We start from the raw sequence: 19,284 nt of genomic DNA, 5'->3' as shown, positions 1-19,284 counted from the left end.
TCTGTTTCGGATATTCTGTTGGTGTAATAGGTGTAATAAGTATTGAAGCGACTCTGTACCCACAATCTGACCCCCCAAAACCACTTGTACCTTCGGATAGCTGCTTTTAATCCAAGATCTGTTCTGGGGTCCGTTCGGCAGGTGATGCAGTTATTGTCATAAAAAAATACTTTTAAACTTGAAGCCCCGTGCCAAACGGGAGTATCTGTGCCCTAACTTTGCACAACCCCTTCGTCCCTTCTCCCCACCCTCTTCATCATTAGTAATGAAAGGGGGGACATGTTTGAAACCTTTATATATGTTATAGGGGGAACATGTTTGAAAAGTATGTTAAAGGACTAAATAAGGTTCAGGAGGGAAGTGTTTTTAGTAAAAAACAGCTCAAGAACAAGAGGACACAGTGAGAGGTTAGTTGGGGGAAAGATCAAAAGCAACGTGAGAAAATATTATTTGACTGAAAGAGTAGTAGATATTTGGAACAAACTTCCAGCAGAGGTGGTTGGTAAATCTACAATAACAGAATTTAAACACGCCTGGGATAAACATACATCTATCCTAAGATAATAAGAAAGGAAATACTAAAAGGGCAGACTAGATGGACCCAGTGGTCTTCTTCTGCCGACAATCTTCTATGTTTCTATATGATGACATACACCAGGGCAGAGGACAAATGACAGCTATTTATAACAATCTGCCCTCATATTCCCACACCAGTTAAGACGATGTAGGTTCTGGCATCTACCCTGCTACTTATATGTGTGTGTTTTAGCTGTGTGGATTTGGTCGACAGCTCGTGAGCTTGAAGTCCACTGCCTATGTGAGCCGTTTGTGGACAATATTTGTTTTTATGGTTGTTTGGACATGATAAATCGTCTCATCTTGGATCTGCCTGGTTCTTATCTCCCACAGGAAACCATTAGGACCATGGGTGCTTGGCCACTAGCGGAACCTGTCTACAGATAGAAAGACAGAATAACTACGACCACAAGTTCAGCCAGATCCTTCCACTGGACTAATGTCTTACCGTCACCAACCTGAAAACCCCTGATTCTTATTCACATTGTGACTAAATACCAAGAGCAGATTCCACAATGTTGGCTTCCAGAAAAGCCCTTCTGAGCAATCTCAACTATGTCCATCAACAGCACGTGTCCCTCGGGGTTCTCCTATCAATGCACCCCGACGTAAACGAATCTCTTGGTAATCAAGGCACAGGCGTGAAAGATGGATGTCACCACAACTGGAAAGACACAACAATGGTGGACCCCAACTCCAATGACCCATCAATGCCATGTCAGTGCTGTGACCAACACCCAAGACAAGAGGCTTCTTTACAGTACAGCTCCTTGGAAGATCTGGACACTATCATATGCAATGAGTGCTTGTCACCTGATGATCTGCCGTTGAGTCCACTCTCTCTCTCGTCTCCTTCCACGGACAGTAGCAGTTCTTCAGACTTTACTCTGGATGATTCTCCGGCCTCCATGTATTATAAAGAATACTCTCAGGATGGCCTGGACACACCGGATCAGCAGCCAGATATCATTCCTCTGGATGCAGCCACAGAAGGTCCTTTATCCCCCAGGGATTTATGTCTTTCATCAAATAGAACACTCAGTTCTAACTCGTCTAATACCAACAACCAAGAGACTAACAACAATAATAAGGAAGAAGAGGACCCACCATTCATAGACTGGGGCTCCGATTCCATGGTGGATAGTAATAGTAATACCCTTATAGAAAGATCGGGGTCTTCCTCCATGGACAGCGATACTATTGCAGAGCCCGAAGTCCAAACAAACAATACAGGACAGGCAGAGAGCACATGTGCAGAACAATGTCCTCCAGAGAAGGACGCCGTGCCAGGATTACCTCTTCAAGAAAATACATTCACACCGACCCCAAAGAAGACGATCACTTCATTCCATGAGCTGGCCCTGAGGAGAAGGAGGAGTGGGGGACAGCCGCCATCACAGCCAAAAAAGGACAGGAGTGATTGGCTAATTGTCTTCTCCCCAGATACTGAGCAACCGCCAATCAATGAGCTGACCGCCTCTGCTTTTTATCATGAAGTTCAAGAACCGCAAACCCACCCTTTACCAACAGGAAAGGAGGTCACCACGTTCCGTGAACTGAGATATCGCAACACACTGAACAAGCAGAGTGTGCAGCAGATAAAGGTCCATGAAGAGAGACTGACCTCTATGGAGGTCACCACAGAGCTTCCCTATAGAGAAGAGGTCCTCAGTGCCTCCTGGGAACCCAATGACTTTCAGCAGCTCCCTACTACAAGACCAGAACCAGAGGAATGGGCTAGGACTGGAGGGCATAATGACCAGAGACAGGGTCCACAGCGCTCCAAGACTCCACCCAATGCCAATATACCATCAAGGAGGGATCACGCACAGTCCGGCCTGATGGACAACTTTCCATCTATCAGAAATACCTATATCAGACAAGAGGATAGTTTAGAGAGCATGGCTGCACCGACAACAACAGTGGCCTGGACACGAGGGATGGCGGACGGAGGCGACCGGAGAGGCCGGGAAGGTACAAACCTGCACATATTGCCACAGCTTGCTCACCATTATACACCAGTGACATATACAATAGTTCCCACCCTCAAGATATCCTGTGTAGAGCCTTCAGTCTCACCGAGCTTATAATGCTAGGGATGGGTAGGACACAGGGGCACATTATAGAGATGAGTAAGGCATGGCCTGTTAAGGGAACAATGAAATGCATGGTGGGAGATGACAGTAAGGGCCCAGGTGTCAATGGGGAGTGGGAACTGCCTTTTTTTTCAAAGGGAAACCGTCAGAATGCTGAAGGCTGCTCTGGTTGTTAGGGAGCATACCCCTGGGGATGAAGCAGGCGAGTCTCTTCCACACAGATGTAGGGTGGCTGGGTCTGGTGTACATAACATGGAGGTCAGGCAGCCTTCAGCCAATATCTTCACCATTGTGGTGACACTAACCGTCCTCCCATCTCTCCCCCACCCCCTTCCACTTGCTCCTTGCCTCTGCTCTACTGCACCCTCTGCTGGCGCCATGTGTTCATGTCATGACTGGGATCATGTGACTCCTTTATATTACACATCTCATGCTGTGACCTTCTTGGTGCTGTAGCTGTTGTGACCTTGTCTTCCTCTAATGTTGTGCTCCATGCCCCTAACCTGCGTCCCTTCTACCTATATCCCCCCATGCCCCCCTGCAGCTCTGATTACCCCGGTCCCCTTGGCCTGGCCCAGCTGCCCTGGTACCCCGGCTTCCCACCCCGTCTGTCCCCTTTGGGGGCCTCTTCCCCTCCTCACCGCACATTGCTGCCACTGCTGGACGCTCCAGATGTCGCTGTTCTGCAGTCACCAATGTTTCCAAGGAGAAGAACCCTGATCCGGCTGACGGGAGGCCATGAAGCTCTGGTGGACCCCCAGGACACAGGTTACCCACCTTCTCTTCTACACCCCTCCCATACTAATGCCTGGCAGTGGCGTGCCCACCCAAGACACAAGACGCTCAACCATCTCAGCTCTGCGATGTCACAGCCGCTAATGGGGCCCCCATTGTGCCAGAGCTGGGGGGGGGGGTAAATAATGTGTATCTCATCCCTCTCCTATACACCTGTGTATCTCCACTCCTCTCATGTATCTCATCCCTCTCCTATACACCTGTGTATCTCCACTCCTCTCATGTATCTCATCCCTCACCCTGTGTATCTCCACTCCTCTCATGTATCTCATCCCTCTCCAATCCACCTGTGTATCTCCACTCCTCTCATGTATCTCATCCCTCACCCGTCCACCTGTGTATCTCCACTCCTCTCATGTATCTCATCCCTCCCCGTGTATCTCCACTCCTCTCATGTATCTCATCCCTCTCTCATCCACCTGTGTATCTCCACTCCTCTCATGTATCTCATCCCTCCCGTCCACCTGTGTATCTCCACTCCTCTCATGTATCTCATCCCTCACCGGTCCACCTGTGTATCTCCACTCCTCTCATGTATCTCATCCCTCTCCTATACACCTGTGTATCTCCACTCCTCTCATGTATCTCATCCCTCACCCGTGCACCTGTGTATCTCCACTCCTCTCATGTATCTCATCCCTCTCCCATACACCTGTGTATCTCCACTCCTCTCATGTATCTCATCCCTCTCCTATACACCTGTGTATCTCCACTCCTCTCATGTATCTCATCCCTCTCCTATACACCTGTGTATCTCCACTCCTCTCATGTATCTCATCTCTCACCCGTCCCCCTGTGTATCTCCACTCCTCTCATGTTTCTCATCCCTCTCCTATACACCTGTGTATCTCCACTCCTCTCATGTATCTCATCCCTCTCCCGTCCACCTGTGTATCTCCACTCCTCTCATGTATCTCATCCCTCACCCGTCCACCTGTGTATCTCCACTCCTCTCATGTTTCTCATCCCTCTCCTATACACCTGTGTATCTCCACTCCTCTCATGTATCTCATCCCTCACCCGTCCACCTGTGTATCTCCACTCCTCTCATGTATCTCATCCCTCCCCGTGTATCTCCACTCCTCTCATGTATCTCATCCCTCTCTCATCCACCTGTGTATCTCCACTCCTCTCATGTATCTCATCCCTCACCGGTCCACCTGTGTATCTCCACTCCTCTCATGTATCTCATCCCTCCCCCTGTGTATCTCCACTCCCATCATGTATCTCATCCCTCTCCCGTCCACCTGTGTATCTCCACTCCTCTCATGTATCTCATCCCTCTCCCCTCCCCCTGTGTATCTCCACTCCTCTCATGTATCTCATCCCTCACCCGTCCACCTGTGTATCTCCACTCCTCTCATGTATCTCATCCCTCTCTCATCCACCTGTGTATCTCCACTCCTCTCATGTATCTCATCCCTCACCGGTCCACCTGTGTATCTCCACTCCTCTCATGTATCTCATCCCTCCCCCTGTGTATCTCCACTCCCATCATGTATCTCATCCCTCTCCCGTCCACCTGTGTATCTCCACTCCTCTCATGTATCTCATCCCTCTCCCCTCCCCCTGTGTATCTCCACTCCTCTCATGTATCTCATCCCTCACCCGTCCACCTGTGTATCTCCACTCCTCTCATGTATCTCATCCCTCTCTCATCCACCTGTGTATCTCCACTCCTCTCATGTATCTCATCCCTCTCCCCTCCACCTGTGTATCTCCACTCCCATCATGTATCTCATCCCTCTCCCGTCCCCCTGTGTATCTCCACTCCTCTCATGTATCTCATCCCTCCCCCTGTGTATCTCCACTCCTCTTATGTATCTCATCCCTCCACCTGTGTATCTCCACTCCTCTCATGTATCTCATCCCTCTCCGCTCCACCTGTGTAACTCCACTCCTCTCATGTATCTCATCCCTCTCCTCTCCCCTCCCCCTGTGTATCTCATCCCTCCCCCTGTGTATCTCATCCCTCCCCCTATGTATCTCATCCCTCCCCCTGTGTATCTCATCCCTCACACCCTTCTGGCGGGAACACGCCGGTCAGATCTTTTGTCACGTGATAGACACCAGTACGGGATTTATTATAGGAAGTGTCCGTGATTGGTTGCTATGCCACGTGACACACATCTGCCAATCAGAAGGCGGGTGCAGAGTCATCGAGACTGCAGTGGCCGCATGGGGTGAGTGACAGAACCGAACCCCGCCTCTAGCACGTGATCAGCGACCCTCAATATATACCATCACGCCCCCGCGTCGACCCCCAGAGCAGAGAACAGAACACGTGACCGAGACGGCGGGATGTGACGTCATCGCCTGACAGTGTGGGCGGTGAGGGCCACAATGTAAACACTGGGCCCAACAAGTGTCAGGCACCTCACAGTACAGGAGCGTGCAGGCAGCTGAAGGGTTACTGATACCACAAGGCCGCCATGTTACCATGGTGACCGAACTGTTATTCCCAATGTCATATACAGGACTCCCCGACCCCCCCCCCCCAACTATATATACAGGACTCCCCGACCCCCCAACTATATATACAGGACTCCCCGACCCCCCCCCCCCCCAACTATATATACAGGACTCCCCGACCCCCCAACTATATATACAGGACTCCCCGACCCCCCCCCCCCCAACTATATATACAGGACTCCCCGACCCCCCCCCCCCCAACTATATATACAGGAGTCCCCGACCCCCTAATGTCATATACAGGACTCCCCGACCCCCCCCCCCCCCCCCAACTATATATATACAGGAGTCCCCGACCCCCTAATGTCATATACAGGACTCCCCGACCCCCCCCCCCCCCAACTATATATACAGGAGTCCCCGACCCCCCTAATGCCATATACAGGAGTCCCCGACCCCCCCCCCCAACTATATATACAGGAGTCCCCGACCCCCCCCCAACTATATATACAGGAGTCCCCGACCCCCTAATGTCATATACAGGACTCCCCGACCCCCCCCCCCCCCCAACTATATATACAGGAGTCCCCGACCCCCCTAATGCCATATACAGGAGTCCCCGACCCCCCCCCCCCAACTATATATACAGGAGTCCCCGACCCCCCTAATGTCATATACAGGAGTCCCCGACCCCCCCCCCAACTATATATACAGGACTCCCCGACCACCAGCGGTATATACAGGACTCCCCGACCCCCCTAATGCCATATACAGGAGTCCCCGACCCCCCCCCCCAACTATATATACAGGACTCCCCGATCCCCAGCGGTATATACAGGACTCCCCCCCCAGTGGTATATACAGGACTCCCCGACCCCCCTAATGTCATATACAGGAGTCCCCGACCCCCCCCAACTATATATACAGGACTCCCCGACCCCCCTAATGTCATATACAGGAGTCCCCGACCCCCCTAATGTCATATACAGGACTCCCCGACCCCCAGCGGTATATACAGGAGTCCCCGACCCCCCTAATGTCATATACAGGAGTCCCCAACCCCCCCCAACTATATATACAGGACTCCCCGACCCCCCTAATGTCATATACAGGACTCCCCGACCCCACTAATGTCATATACAGGAGTCCCCGACCCCCTAATGTCATATACAGGAGTCCCCGACCCCCCTAATGTCATATACAGGAGTCCCTGACCCCCCCCAACTATATATACAGGAGTCCCCGACCCCCCCCCAACTATATATACAGGACTCCCCGACCCCCAGCGGTATATACAGGACTCCCCGACCCCCCCAGCTATATATACAGGACTCCCTGACCCCCAGCGGTATATACAGGACTCCCCGACCCCCCTAATGTCATATACAGGACTCCCCGACCCCCCTAATGTCATATACAGGACTCCCCGACCCCCTAATGTCATATACAGGACTCCCCGACCCCCCTAATGTCATATACAAGAGTCCCCGACCCCCCCCCCAACTATATATATAGGACTCCCCGACCCCCCTAATGTCATATACAGGACTCCCCGACCCCCTAATGTCATATACAGGACTCCCCGACCCCCTAATGTCATATACAAGAGTCCCCGACCCCCCCCCCAACTATATATACAGGACTCCCCGACCCCCAGCGGTATATACAGGAGTCCCCGACCCCCCTAATGTCATATACAGGAGTCCCCGATCCCCCCCCAACTATATATACAGGACTCCCCGATCCCCAGCGGTATATACAGGACTCCCCGATCCCCAGCGGTATATACAGGACTCCCCGATCCCCAGCGGTATATACAGGACTCCCCGACCCCCTAATGTCATATACAGGACTCCCCGACCCCCCTAATGTCATATACAGGAGTCCCCGACCCCCAGCGATATATACAGGACTCCCCGACCCCCCTAATGTCATATACAAGAGTCCCCGACACCCCCCCCAACTATATATACAGGACTTCCCGACCCCCAGCGGTATATACAGGACTCCCCGACCCCCCTAATGTCATATACAGGACTCCCCGACCCCCCCCCAACTATATATACAGGACTCCCCGACCCCCCCCCAACTATATATACAGGACTCCCTGACCCCCCTAATGTCATATACAGGACTCCCTGACCCCCCTAATGTCATATACAGGACTCCCCGACCCCCCCAACTATATATACAGGACTCCCCGACCCCCCAACTATATATACAGGACTCCCCGACCACCCCAACTATATATACAGGACTCCCCGACCCCCCTAATGTCATATACAGGAGTCCCCGACCCCCCAACTATATATACAGGACTCCCCGACCCCCCTAATGTCATATACAGGACTCCCCGACCCCCATAATGTCATATAGAGGACTCCCCGACCCCCTAATGTCATATACAGGAGTCCCCGACCCCCCTAATGTCATATACAGGAGTCCCCGACCCCCCCCAACTATATATACAGGAGTCCCCGACCCCCCCCAACTATATATACAGGACTCCCCGACCCCCAGCGGTATATACAGGACTCCCCGACCCCCCCAGCTATATATACAGGACTCCCCGACCCCCAGCGGTATATACAGGACTCCCCGACCCCCCCAGCTATATATACAGGACTCCCTGACCCCCAGCGGTATATACAGGACTCCCCGACCCCCAGCGGTATATACAGGACTCCCCGACCCCCCCCCCCAGCATTATATAGAGGACTCGCTCACCCCCCCCCCCCTAACGTTATATACAGGACTCCCCGACCCCCCTAATGTTATATACAGGACTGTTCAACCCCCCCCCCCCCCAGCGGTATATACAGGACTCCCCGACCCCCCCCCCCCAGCGTTATATACAGGACTCCCCGACCTCCCTAACGTTATATGCAGGACTCCCCGACCCCCCAACGTTATATGCAGGACTCCCCGACCCCCCTCCAACGTTATTTACAGGACTCACCGACCCCCCCAACGTTATATACAGGACTCCACGACCCCTCAAGGTAATATACAGGACTCCCCGACCCCCCCAACGTTATATACAGGACTCCCCGACCCCCCTTGCGGTATATACTGGACTCCCCGACCCCCCAACGTTATATACAGGACTCCCCGACCCCCAACGTTATATACAGGACTCCTCGAACCCCTAACGTTATATACAGGACTCCCCGACCCCCCCAACGTTATATACAGGACTCCCCAACACCCCAATGTTATATACAGAACCCCCCGCCTCCCCCCCCCCCAACGTTATATACAGGACTCCCCGACCCCTAGCATTATATACAGGACTCCCCGACCCCCCCCCAACTATATATACAGGGCTCCATGACCCCCCAACGTTAAATACAGAACTCAACGAGCCCCCAACGTTATATACAGGACTCCCCGACCCCCCCAACGTTATATACAGGACTCCCCGACCCCCCTTGCGGTATATACTGGACTCCCCGACCCCCCAATGTTATATACAGGACTCCCCGACCCCCAACGTTATATACAGGACTCCTCGAACCCCTAACGTTATATACAGGACTCCCCGACCCCCCCAACGTTATATACAGGACTCCCCAACACCCCAATGTTATATACAGAACCCCCCGCCTCCCCCCCCCCCCCAACGTTATATACAGGACTCCCCGACCCCTAGCATTATATACAGGACTCCCCGACCCCCCAGCGGTATATACAGGGCTCCATGACCCCCCAACGTTAAATACAGAACTCAACGAGCCCCCAACGTTATATACAGGACTCCCCGACCCCCCCAACGTTATATACAGGACTCCCCGACCCCTAGCATTATATACAGGACTCCCCGACCCCCCAGCGGTATATACAGGGCTCCATGACCCCCCAACGTTAAATACAGAACTCCCCGACCCCCCAACGTTATATACAGGACTCCCCGACCCCCCCAACGGTATATACAGAACTCCCCGACCCCCCCAACGGTATATACAGGACTCCCCGACCCCCCAACGTTATATACAGGACTCCCCAACCCCCTAAAGTTATATACAGGACTCCCCAACCCCCTAAAGTTATATACAGGACTCCCCGACCCGCCAACGATATATACAGGACTCCCCGACCCCCCAAGTGGTATATACAGGACTCCCCGACCCCCCCCCCCCCAACGTTATATACAGGACTCCCCGACCCCACCAACGGTATATACAGGACTCCCCAACCCCCCCCCAGCGGTATATACAGGACTTCCCAACCGCCGAACGTTATATACAAGAATCCCCGACCCCCCAGCGTTATATACAAGACTCCCATACCCCCAGCGGTATATACAGGACTCCCCAACCCGAACGTTATATAAAGGCTCTGCGATGTCTGGGTGAGGCTGGGCCGCATAAGGTTTTCCACAAGAAGGGGACTGGGGGGGGACACAGGGGACTGGGAGGAGCAGGGGGGTGACACAGGGGACTGGGGGGAGCAGGGGGGTGACACAGGGGACTGGGGGGAGCAGGGGGGTGACACAGGGGACTGGGGGGAGCAGGGGGGTGACACGGGACTGGGGGGAGCAGGGGGTGACACAGGGGACTGGGGGGAGCAGGGGGTGACACAGGTAACTGGGGGTCTCTGAGAGGGGACTGGGGGTGACAAAGGGGACTGGGGGTCTCAGAGGGGACTGGTGGTAGCAGGGGGATGACACAGGGGACTGGGGGGAGCAGGGGGTGACACAGGTAACTGGGGGTCTCTGAGAGGGGACTGGGGGTGACACAGGGGACTGGGGGGAGCAGGGGGTCACACAGGGGACTGGGAGTCTCTGAGAGGGGACTGGGGGGTGACACAGGGGACTGGGGGTCACTGAGAAGGGACTGGGGGGAGCTGGGCACACACCCCTCCTCCTCCTCTCACCCCCGGCACTGGCGCTCTCCTCTCAGCCGCACATGCAGCTCCTCGATCTCTGGAGGAGGCCGCGGGGACTGCAGGGTAAGGTGATCGCATCGCTGCAAGTCCTGGGGCTGTAAAGCAGGATCGAGGGTCTGCACTGCATCCCCCGATCCTGCTGAACAGCCCCAGGACTTGCAGCGATGCGATCACCTTGCAGTCCCCGCAGCCTCCTCCTCCAGAGACTGGGGAGCTGCATGTGCTGCGGGACGCTAGGGGGCGGCGGCTCTGCTAGGCGGCTGTAGGCCCCTGCACCGCTTACCTGCCCCGCACCGCCGCCGCCCACCTCCCCTCCCACCGCCGCTGCCGCCCACCTCCCCTCCCACCGCCGCTGCCGCCGCCCACCTGTCCGTCGTCTTCGGGAGGCCGGCCGAACAGCTGCAGCCGTCCCTGATGCCGGCCCCCCTCTGCCGTGTCATCAGCTTCTCAGCCACGATTGGCTGAGCATAAAGGTAAGCTCAGCCAATTGCGGCTAAGCAGCTGATGAGGGCCGCACTTACAGGAAAGCTACCATTGAGGTGGGGGCCACAAACTAGTGTCCCGAGGGCCGCAGTCGGCCTGCGGGCCGCGAGTTTGAGACCCCTGGTGTAGTGACTCGTACATGAGGAGGAGACATCAGTGTAGTGACTGGTACAGGAGGAGGAGACATCAGTGTAGTGATTGGTACAGGAGGAGGAGACATCAGTGTAGTGACTGGTACAGGAGGAGGAGGAGACATCAGTGTAGTGACTGGTACAGGAGGAGGAGGAGACATCAGTGTAGTGACTGGTACAGGAGGAGGAGACATCAGTGTAGTGATTGGTACAGGAGGAGGAGACATCAGTGTAGTGACTGGTACAGGAGGAGGAGGAGACATCAGTGTAGTGACTGGTACAGGAGGAGGAGACATCAGTGTAGTGACTGGTACAGGAGAAGGAGACATCAGTGTAGTGACTGGTACAGGAGGAGGAGGAGACATCAGTGTAGTGACTGGTACAGGAGGAGCCGGAGACATCAGTGTAGTGACTGGTACAGGAGGAGGAGGAGACATCAGTGTAGTGACTGGTACAGGAGGAGGAGGAGACATCAGTGTAGTGACTGGTACAGGAGGAGGAGACATCAGTGTAGTGACTGGTACAGGAGGAGGAGGAGACATTAGTGTAGTGACTGGTACAGGAGGAGGAGACATCAGTGTAGTGACTGGTACAGGGGGAGGAGGAGGAGACATCAGTGTAGTGACTGGTACAGGAGGCGACATCAGTGTAGTGACTGGTACAGGAGGAGGAGGAGACATCAGTGTAGTGACTGGTACAGGAGGAGGAGACATCAGTGTAGTGACTGGTACAGGAGGAGGAGGAGGAGACATCAGTGTAGTGACTGGTACAGGAGGCGACATCAGTGTAGTGACTGGTACAGGAGGAGGAGGAGACATCAGTGTAGTGACTGGTACAGGGGGAGGAGACATCAGTGTAGTGACTGGTACAGGGGGAGGAGGAGACATCAGTGTAGTGACTGGTACAGGAGGAGGAGGAGACATCAGTGTAGTGACTGGTACAGGAGGCGACATCAGTGTAGTGACTGGTACAGGAGGAGGAGGAGACATCAGTGTAGTGACTGGTACAGGGGGAGGAGGAGACATCAGTGTAGTGACTGGTACAGGAGGAGGAGACATCAGTGTAGTGACTGGTACAGGAGGAGAAGACATCAGTGTAGTGACTGGTACAGGAGGAGGAGACATCAGTGTAGTGACTGGTACAGGAGGAGGAGGAGACATCAGTGTAGTGACTGGTACAGGAGGAGACATCAGTGTAGTGACTGGTACAGGAGGAGGAGGAGACATCAGTGTAGTGACTGGTACAGGGGGAGGAGGAGACATCAGTGTAGTGACTGGTACAGGAGGAGGAGGAGACATCAGTGTAGTGACTGGTACAGGAGGCGACATCAGTGTAGTGACTGGTACAGGAGGAGGAGGAGACATCAGTGTAGTGACTGGTACAGGGGGAGGAGGAGACATCAGTGTAGTGACTGGTACAGGAGGAGGAGACATCAGTGTAGTGACTGGTACAGGAGGAGGAGGAGGAGACATCAGTGTAGTGACTGGTACAGGAGGAGGAGGAGGCATCAGTAAAGTGACTGGTACAGGGGGAGGAGACATCAGTGTAGTGACTGGTACAGGGGGAGGAGGAGACATCAGTGTAGTGACTGGTACAGGAGGAGGAGACATCAGTGTAGTGACTGGTACAGGAGGAGGAGACATCAGTGTAGTGACTGGTACAGGGGGAGGAGACATCAGTGTAGTGACTGGTACAGGGGGAGGAGACATCAGTGTAGTGACTGGTACAGGAGGAGGAGACATCAGAGTAGTGACTGGTACAGGAGGAGGAGGAGAAGACATCAGTGTAGTGACTGGTACAGGAGGGGGAGGAGACATCAGTGTAGTGACTGGTACAGGGGGAGGAGGAGACATCAGTGTAGTGACTGGTACAGGAGGAGGAGACATCAGTGTAGTGACTGGTACAGGAGGAGGAGACATCAGTGTAGTGACTGGTACAGGAGGAGACATCAGTGTAGTGACTGGTACAGGAGGAGGAGGAGACATCAGTGTAGTGACTGGTACAGGAGGAGGAGACATCAGTGTAGTGACTGGTACAGGAGGAGACATCAGTGTAGTGACTGTTACAGGAGGAGGAGGAGACATCAGTGTAGTGACTGGTACAGGAGGAGGAGGAGACATCAGTGTAGTGACTGGTACAGGAGGAGGAGGAGACATCAGTGTAGTGACTGGTACAGGGGGAGGAGGAGACATCAGTGTAGTGACTGGTACAGGGGGAGGAGGAGACATCAGTGTAGTGACTGGTACAGGAGGAGGAGGAGACATCGGTGTAGTGACTGGTACAGGAGGAGGAGACATCAGTGTAGTGACTGGTACAGGAGGAGGAGACATCAGTGTAGTGACTGGTACAGGAGGAGGAGACATCAGTGTAGTGACTGGTACAGAAGGAGGAGGAGGAGACATCAGTGTAGTGACTGGTACAGGAGGAGGAGGAGGAGACATCAGTGTAGTGACTGGTACAGGAGGAGGAGGAGGCATCAGTGTAGTGACTGGTACAGGAGGAGGAGACATCAGTGTAGTGACTGGTACAGGAGGAGGAGGAGGAGACATCAGTGTAGTGACTGGTACAGGAGGAGGAGAAGACATCAGTGTAGTGACTGGTACAGGAGGAGGAGGAGACATCAGTGTAGTGACTGGTACAGGAGGAGACATCAGTGTAGTGACTGGTACAGGAGGAGACATCAGTGTAGTGACTGGTACAGGAGGAGGAGACATCAGTGTAGTGACTGGTACAGGAGGAGGAGGAGGAGACATCAGAGTAGTGACTGGTACAGGAGGAGGAGGAGACATCAGTGCAGTAACTGGTACAGGAGGAGGAGACATCAGTGTAGTGACTGGTACAGGAGGAGGAGGAGACATCAGTGTAGTGACTGTTACAGGTGGAGGAGAAGACATCAGTGTAGTGACTGGTACAGGAGGAGGAGGAGACATCAGTGTAGTGACTGGTACAGGAGGAGGAGGAGACATCAGTGTAGTGACTGGTACAGGGGGAGGAGGAGATATCAGTGTAGTGACTGGTACAGGGGGAGGAGGAGACATCAGTGTAGTGACTGGTACAGGGGGAGGAGGAGACATCAGTGTAGTGACTGGTACAGGGGGAGGAGGAGACATCAGTGTAGTGACTGGTACAGGAGGAGGAGGAGACATCAGTGTAGTGACTGGTACAGGGGGAGGAGGAGACATCAGAGTAGTGACTGGTACAGGAGGAGGAGGAGACATCAGTGTAGTGACTGGTACAGGAGGAGGAGGAGGAGGAGGAGGAGACATCAGTGTAGTGACTGGTACAGGAGGAGGAGACATCAGTGTAGTGACTGGTACAGGAGGAGGAGGAGACATCAGTGTAGTGACTGGTACAGGAGGAGGAGGAGACATCAGTGTAGTGACTGGTACAGGAGGAGGAGGAGACATCAGTGTAGTGACTGGTACAGGGGGAGGAGGAGACATCAGTGTAGTGACTGGTACAGAAGGAGGAGGAGACATCAGTGTAGTGACTGGTACAGGAGGAGGAGGAGACATCATCAGTGTAGTGACTGGTACAGGAGGAGGAGGAGACATCAGTGTAGTGACTGGTACAGGGGGAGGAGGAGACATCAGTGTAGTGACTGGTACAGGAGGAGGAGGAGACATCAGTGTAGTGACTGGTACAGGAGGAGGAGGAGACATCAGTGTAGTGACTGGTAGAGGAGGAGGAGGAGACATCAGTGTAGTGACTGGTAGAGGAGGAGGAGGAGACATCAGTGTAGTGACTGGTACAGGAGGAGGAGGAGACATCAGTGTAGTGACTGGTAGAGGAGGAGGAGGAGACATCAGTGTAGTGACTGGTACAGGAGGAGAAGGAGACATCAGTGTAGTGACTGGTACAGGAGGAGGAGGAGACATCAGTGTAGTGACTGGTACAGGAGGAGGAGGAGACATCAGTGTAGTGACTGGTACAGGAGGAGGAGGAGACATCAGTGTAGTGACTGGTACAGGAGGAGGAGGAGACATCAGTGTAGTGACTGGTACAGGGGGAGGAGGAGACATCAGTATAGTGACTGGTACAGGAGGAGGAGGAGACATCAGTGTGGTGACTGGTACAGGAGGAGGAGACATCAGTGTAGTGACTGGTACAGGGGGAGGAGGAGACATCAGTGTAGTGACTGGTACAGGGGGAGGAGGAGACATCAGTGTAGTGACTGGTACAGGGGGAGGAGGAGACATCAGTGTAGTGACTGGTACAGGAGGAGGAGGAGACATCAGTGTAGTGACTGGTACAGGAGGAGACATCAGTGTAGTGACTGGTACAGGAGGAGGAGACATCAGTGTAGTGACTGGTACAGAAGGAGGAGGAGACATCAGTGTAGTGACTGGTACAGGGGGAGGAGGAGACATCAGTGTAGTGACTGGTACAGGAGGAGGAGACATCAGTGTAGTGACTGGTACAGGAGGAGGAGGAGACATCAGTGTAGTGACTGGTACAGGGGGAGGAGGAGACATCAGTATAGTGACTGGTACAGGAGGAGGAGGAGACATCAGTGTGGTGACTGGTACAGGAGGAGGAGACATCAGTGTAGTGACTGGTACAGGGGGAGGAGGAGACATCAGTGTAGTGACTGGTACAGGGGGAGGAGGAGACATCAGTGTAGTGACTGGTACAGGGGGAGGAGGAGACATCAGTGTAGTGACTGGTACAGGAGGAGACATCAGTGTAGTGACTGGTACAGGAGGAGGAGACATCAGTGTAGTGACTGGTACAGGAGGAGGAGGAGACATCAGTGTAGTGACTATACAGTATCTTTCAGTGTACACATCGATTATTACAGATAGAGCGGAGCATGGAGAGGAGGAGCTGGGGGCTACAGTGTCACATACTACAGATAGAGCGGAGCATGGAGAGGAGGAGCTGGGGGCTACAGTGTCACATACTACAGATAGAGCGGAGCATGGAGAGGAGGAGCTGGGGGGCTACAGTGTCACATACAGATAGAGCGGAGCATGGAGAGGAGGAGCTGGGGGGCTACATTGTCACATACTACAGATAGAGCGGAGCATGGAGAGGGGGAGCTGGGGGGCTACAGTGTCACATACTACAGATAGAGCGGAGCATGGAGAGGGGGAGCTGGGGGGCTACAGTGTCACATACAGATAGAGCGGAGCATGGAGAGGAGGAGCTGGGGGGCTACAGTGTCACATACAGATAGAGCGGAGCATGGAGAGGAGGAGCTGGGGGGCTACAGTGTCACATACTACAGATAGAGCGGAGCATGGAGAGGGGGAGCTGGGGGGCTACAGTGTCACATACTACAGATAGAGCGGAGCATGGAGAGGAGGAGCTGGGGGGCTACAGTGTCACATACTACAGATAGAGCGGAGCATGGAGAGGGGGAGCTGGGGGGCTACAGTGTCACATACAGATAGAGCGGAGCACGGAGAGGAGGAGCTGGGGGCTACAGTGTCACATACTACAGATAGAGCGGAGCATGGAGAGGAGGAGCTGGGGGGCTACAGTGTCACATACAGCTAGCGCGGAGCATGGAGAGGAGGAGCTGGGGGGCTACAGTGTCACATACTACAGATAGAGCGGAGCATGGAGAGGAGGAGCTGGGGGGCTACAGTGTCACATACAGATAGAGCGGAGCATGGAGAGGAGGAGCTGGGGGGCTACAGTGTCACATACAGATAGAGCGGAGCATGGAGAGGAGGAGCTGGGGGGCTACAGTGTCACATACTACAGATAGAGCGGAGCATGGAGAGGGGGAGCTGGGGGGCTACAGTGTCACATACAGATAGAGCGGAGCATGGAGAGGAGGAGCTGGGGGGCTACAGTGTCACATACAGATAGAGCGGAGCATGGAGAGGAGGAGCTGGGGGGCTACAGTGTCACATACAGATAGAGCGGAGCATGGAGAGGAGGAGCTGGGGGGCTACAGTGTCACATACAGATAGAGCGGAGCATGGAGAGGAGGAGCTGGGGGGCTACAGTGTCACATACAGATAGAGCGGAGCATGGAGAGGAGGAGCTGGGGGGCTACAGTGTCACATACTACAGATAGAGCGGAGCATGGAGAGGAGGAGCTGGGGGGCTACAGTGTCACATACAGATAGAGCGGAGCATGGAGAGGAGGAGCTGGGGGCTACAGTGTCACATACAGATAGAGCGGAGCATGGAGAGGAGGAGCTGGGGGGCTACAGTGTCACATACAGATAGAGCGGAGCATGGAGAGGAGGAGCTGGGGGGCTACAGTGTCACATACAGATAGAGCGGAGCATGGAGAGGAGGAGCCGGGGGGCTACAGTGTCACATACTACAGAGAGCGGAGCATGGAGAGGAGGAGCTGGGGGGCTACAGTGTCACATACTACAGATAGAGCGGAGCATGGAGAGGAGGAGCTGGGGGGCTACAGTGTCACATACAGATAGAGCGGAGCATGGAGAGGAGGAGCTGGGGGGCTACAGTGTCACATACAGATAGAGCGGAGCATGGAGAGGAGGAGCTGGGGGGCTACAGTGTCACATACTACAGATAGAGCGGAGCATGGAGAGGAGGAGCTGGGGGGCTACAGTGTCACATACAGATAGAGCGGAGCATGGAGAGGAGGAGCTGGGGGGCTACAGAGTCACATACTACAGATAGAGCGGAGCATGGAGAGGGGGATCTGGGGGGCTACAGTGTCACATACTACAGGTAGAGCAGAGCATGGAGAGGGGGAGCTGGGGGGCTACAGTGTCACATACTACAGATAGAGCGGAGCAGGGAGAGGGGGAGCTGGGGGGCTACAGTGTCACATACAGATAGAGCGGAGCATGGAGAGGAGGAGCTGGGGGGCTACAGTGTCACATACAGATAGAGCGGAGCATGGAGAGGAGGAGCTGGGGGGCTACAGTGTCACATACTACAGATAGAGCGGAGCATGGAGAGGGGGAGCTGGGGGGCTACAGTGTCACATACTACAGATAGAGCGGAGCATGGAGAGGAGGAGCTGGGGGGCTACAGTGTGACATACAGATAGAGCGGAGCATGGAGAGGAGGAGCTGGGGGGCTACAGTGTCACATACAGATAGAGCGGAGCATGGAGAGGGGGAGCTGGGGGGCTACAGTGTCACATACTACAGATAGAGCGGAGCATGGAGAGGGGGAGCTGGGGGGCTACAGTGTCACATACAGATAGAGCGGAGCATGGAGAGGAGGAGCTGGGGGGCTACAGTGTCACATACAGATAGAGCGGAGCATGGAGAGGAGGAGCTGGGGGCTACAGTGTCACATACAGATAGAGCGGAGCATGGAGAGGAGGAGCTGGGGGGCTACAGTGTCACATACAGATAGAGCGGAGCATGGAGAGGGGGAGCTGGGGGGCTACAGTGTCACATACAGATAGAGCGGAGCATGGAGAGGAGGAGCTGGGGGGCTACAGTGTCACATACTACAGATAGAGCGGAGCATGGAGAGGGGGAGCTGGGGGGCTACAGTGTCACATACAGATAGAGCGGAGCATGGAGAGGAGGAGCTGGGGGGCTACAGTGTCACATACAGATAGAGCGGAGCATGGAGAGGAGGAGCTGGGGGGCTACAGTGTCACATAATACAGATAGAGCGGAGCATGGAGAGGGGGAGCTGGGGGGCTACAGTGTCACATACTACAGATAGAGCGGAGCATGGAGAGGAGGAGCTGGGGGGCTACAGTGTCACATACAGATAGAGCGGAGCATGGAGAGGAGGAGCTGGGGGGCTACAGTGTCACATACAGATAGAGCGGAGCATGGAGAGGAGGACCTGGGGGGCTACAGTGTCACATACTACAGATAGAGCAGAGCATGGAGAGGGGGAGCTGGGGGGCTACAGTGAACCTAGTCTCCCGTAAGTATACAGAGTCCTCCTACATCCGGGAAGCCTCCACCCCCCATCAGTATACAGAGTCTTCCTTCGTC

The 19,284-nt window shown here is 54.4% G+C and overlaps 1 protein-coding gene across 1 annotated transcript in view; it reads left to right on the top strand.

Annotated features, from left to right (window-relative positions):
* The window catches only part of RUSC1 (RUN and SH3 domain containing 1), a 43,813-nt gene that overhangs the window by 14,356 nt on the left and 10,173 nt on the right, over positions 1-19,284 (top strand). The window contains exon 2 of the mRNA XM_069950367.1: positions 910-2,550. Coding sequence (XP_069806468.1) covers positions 1,092-2,550 — 1,459 coding nt within the window. The 5' untranslated portion in view covers positions 910-1,091. The remainder of the gene's footprint in view (positions 1-909; positions 2,551-19,284) is intronic.

This window comes from Dendropsophus ebraccatus, chromosome 13 (assembly GCF_027789765.1).
Source record: "Dendropsophus ebraccatus isolate aDenEbr1 chromosome 13, aDenEbr1.pat, whole genome shotgun sequence".
Lineage (NCBI taxonomy): Eukaryota > Metazoa > Chordata > Amphibia > Anura > Hylidae > Dendropsophus > Dendropsophus ebraccatus.
This window is presented reverse-complemented; position numbering and strand designations above follow the sequence as displayed.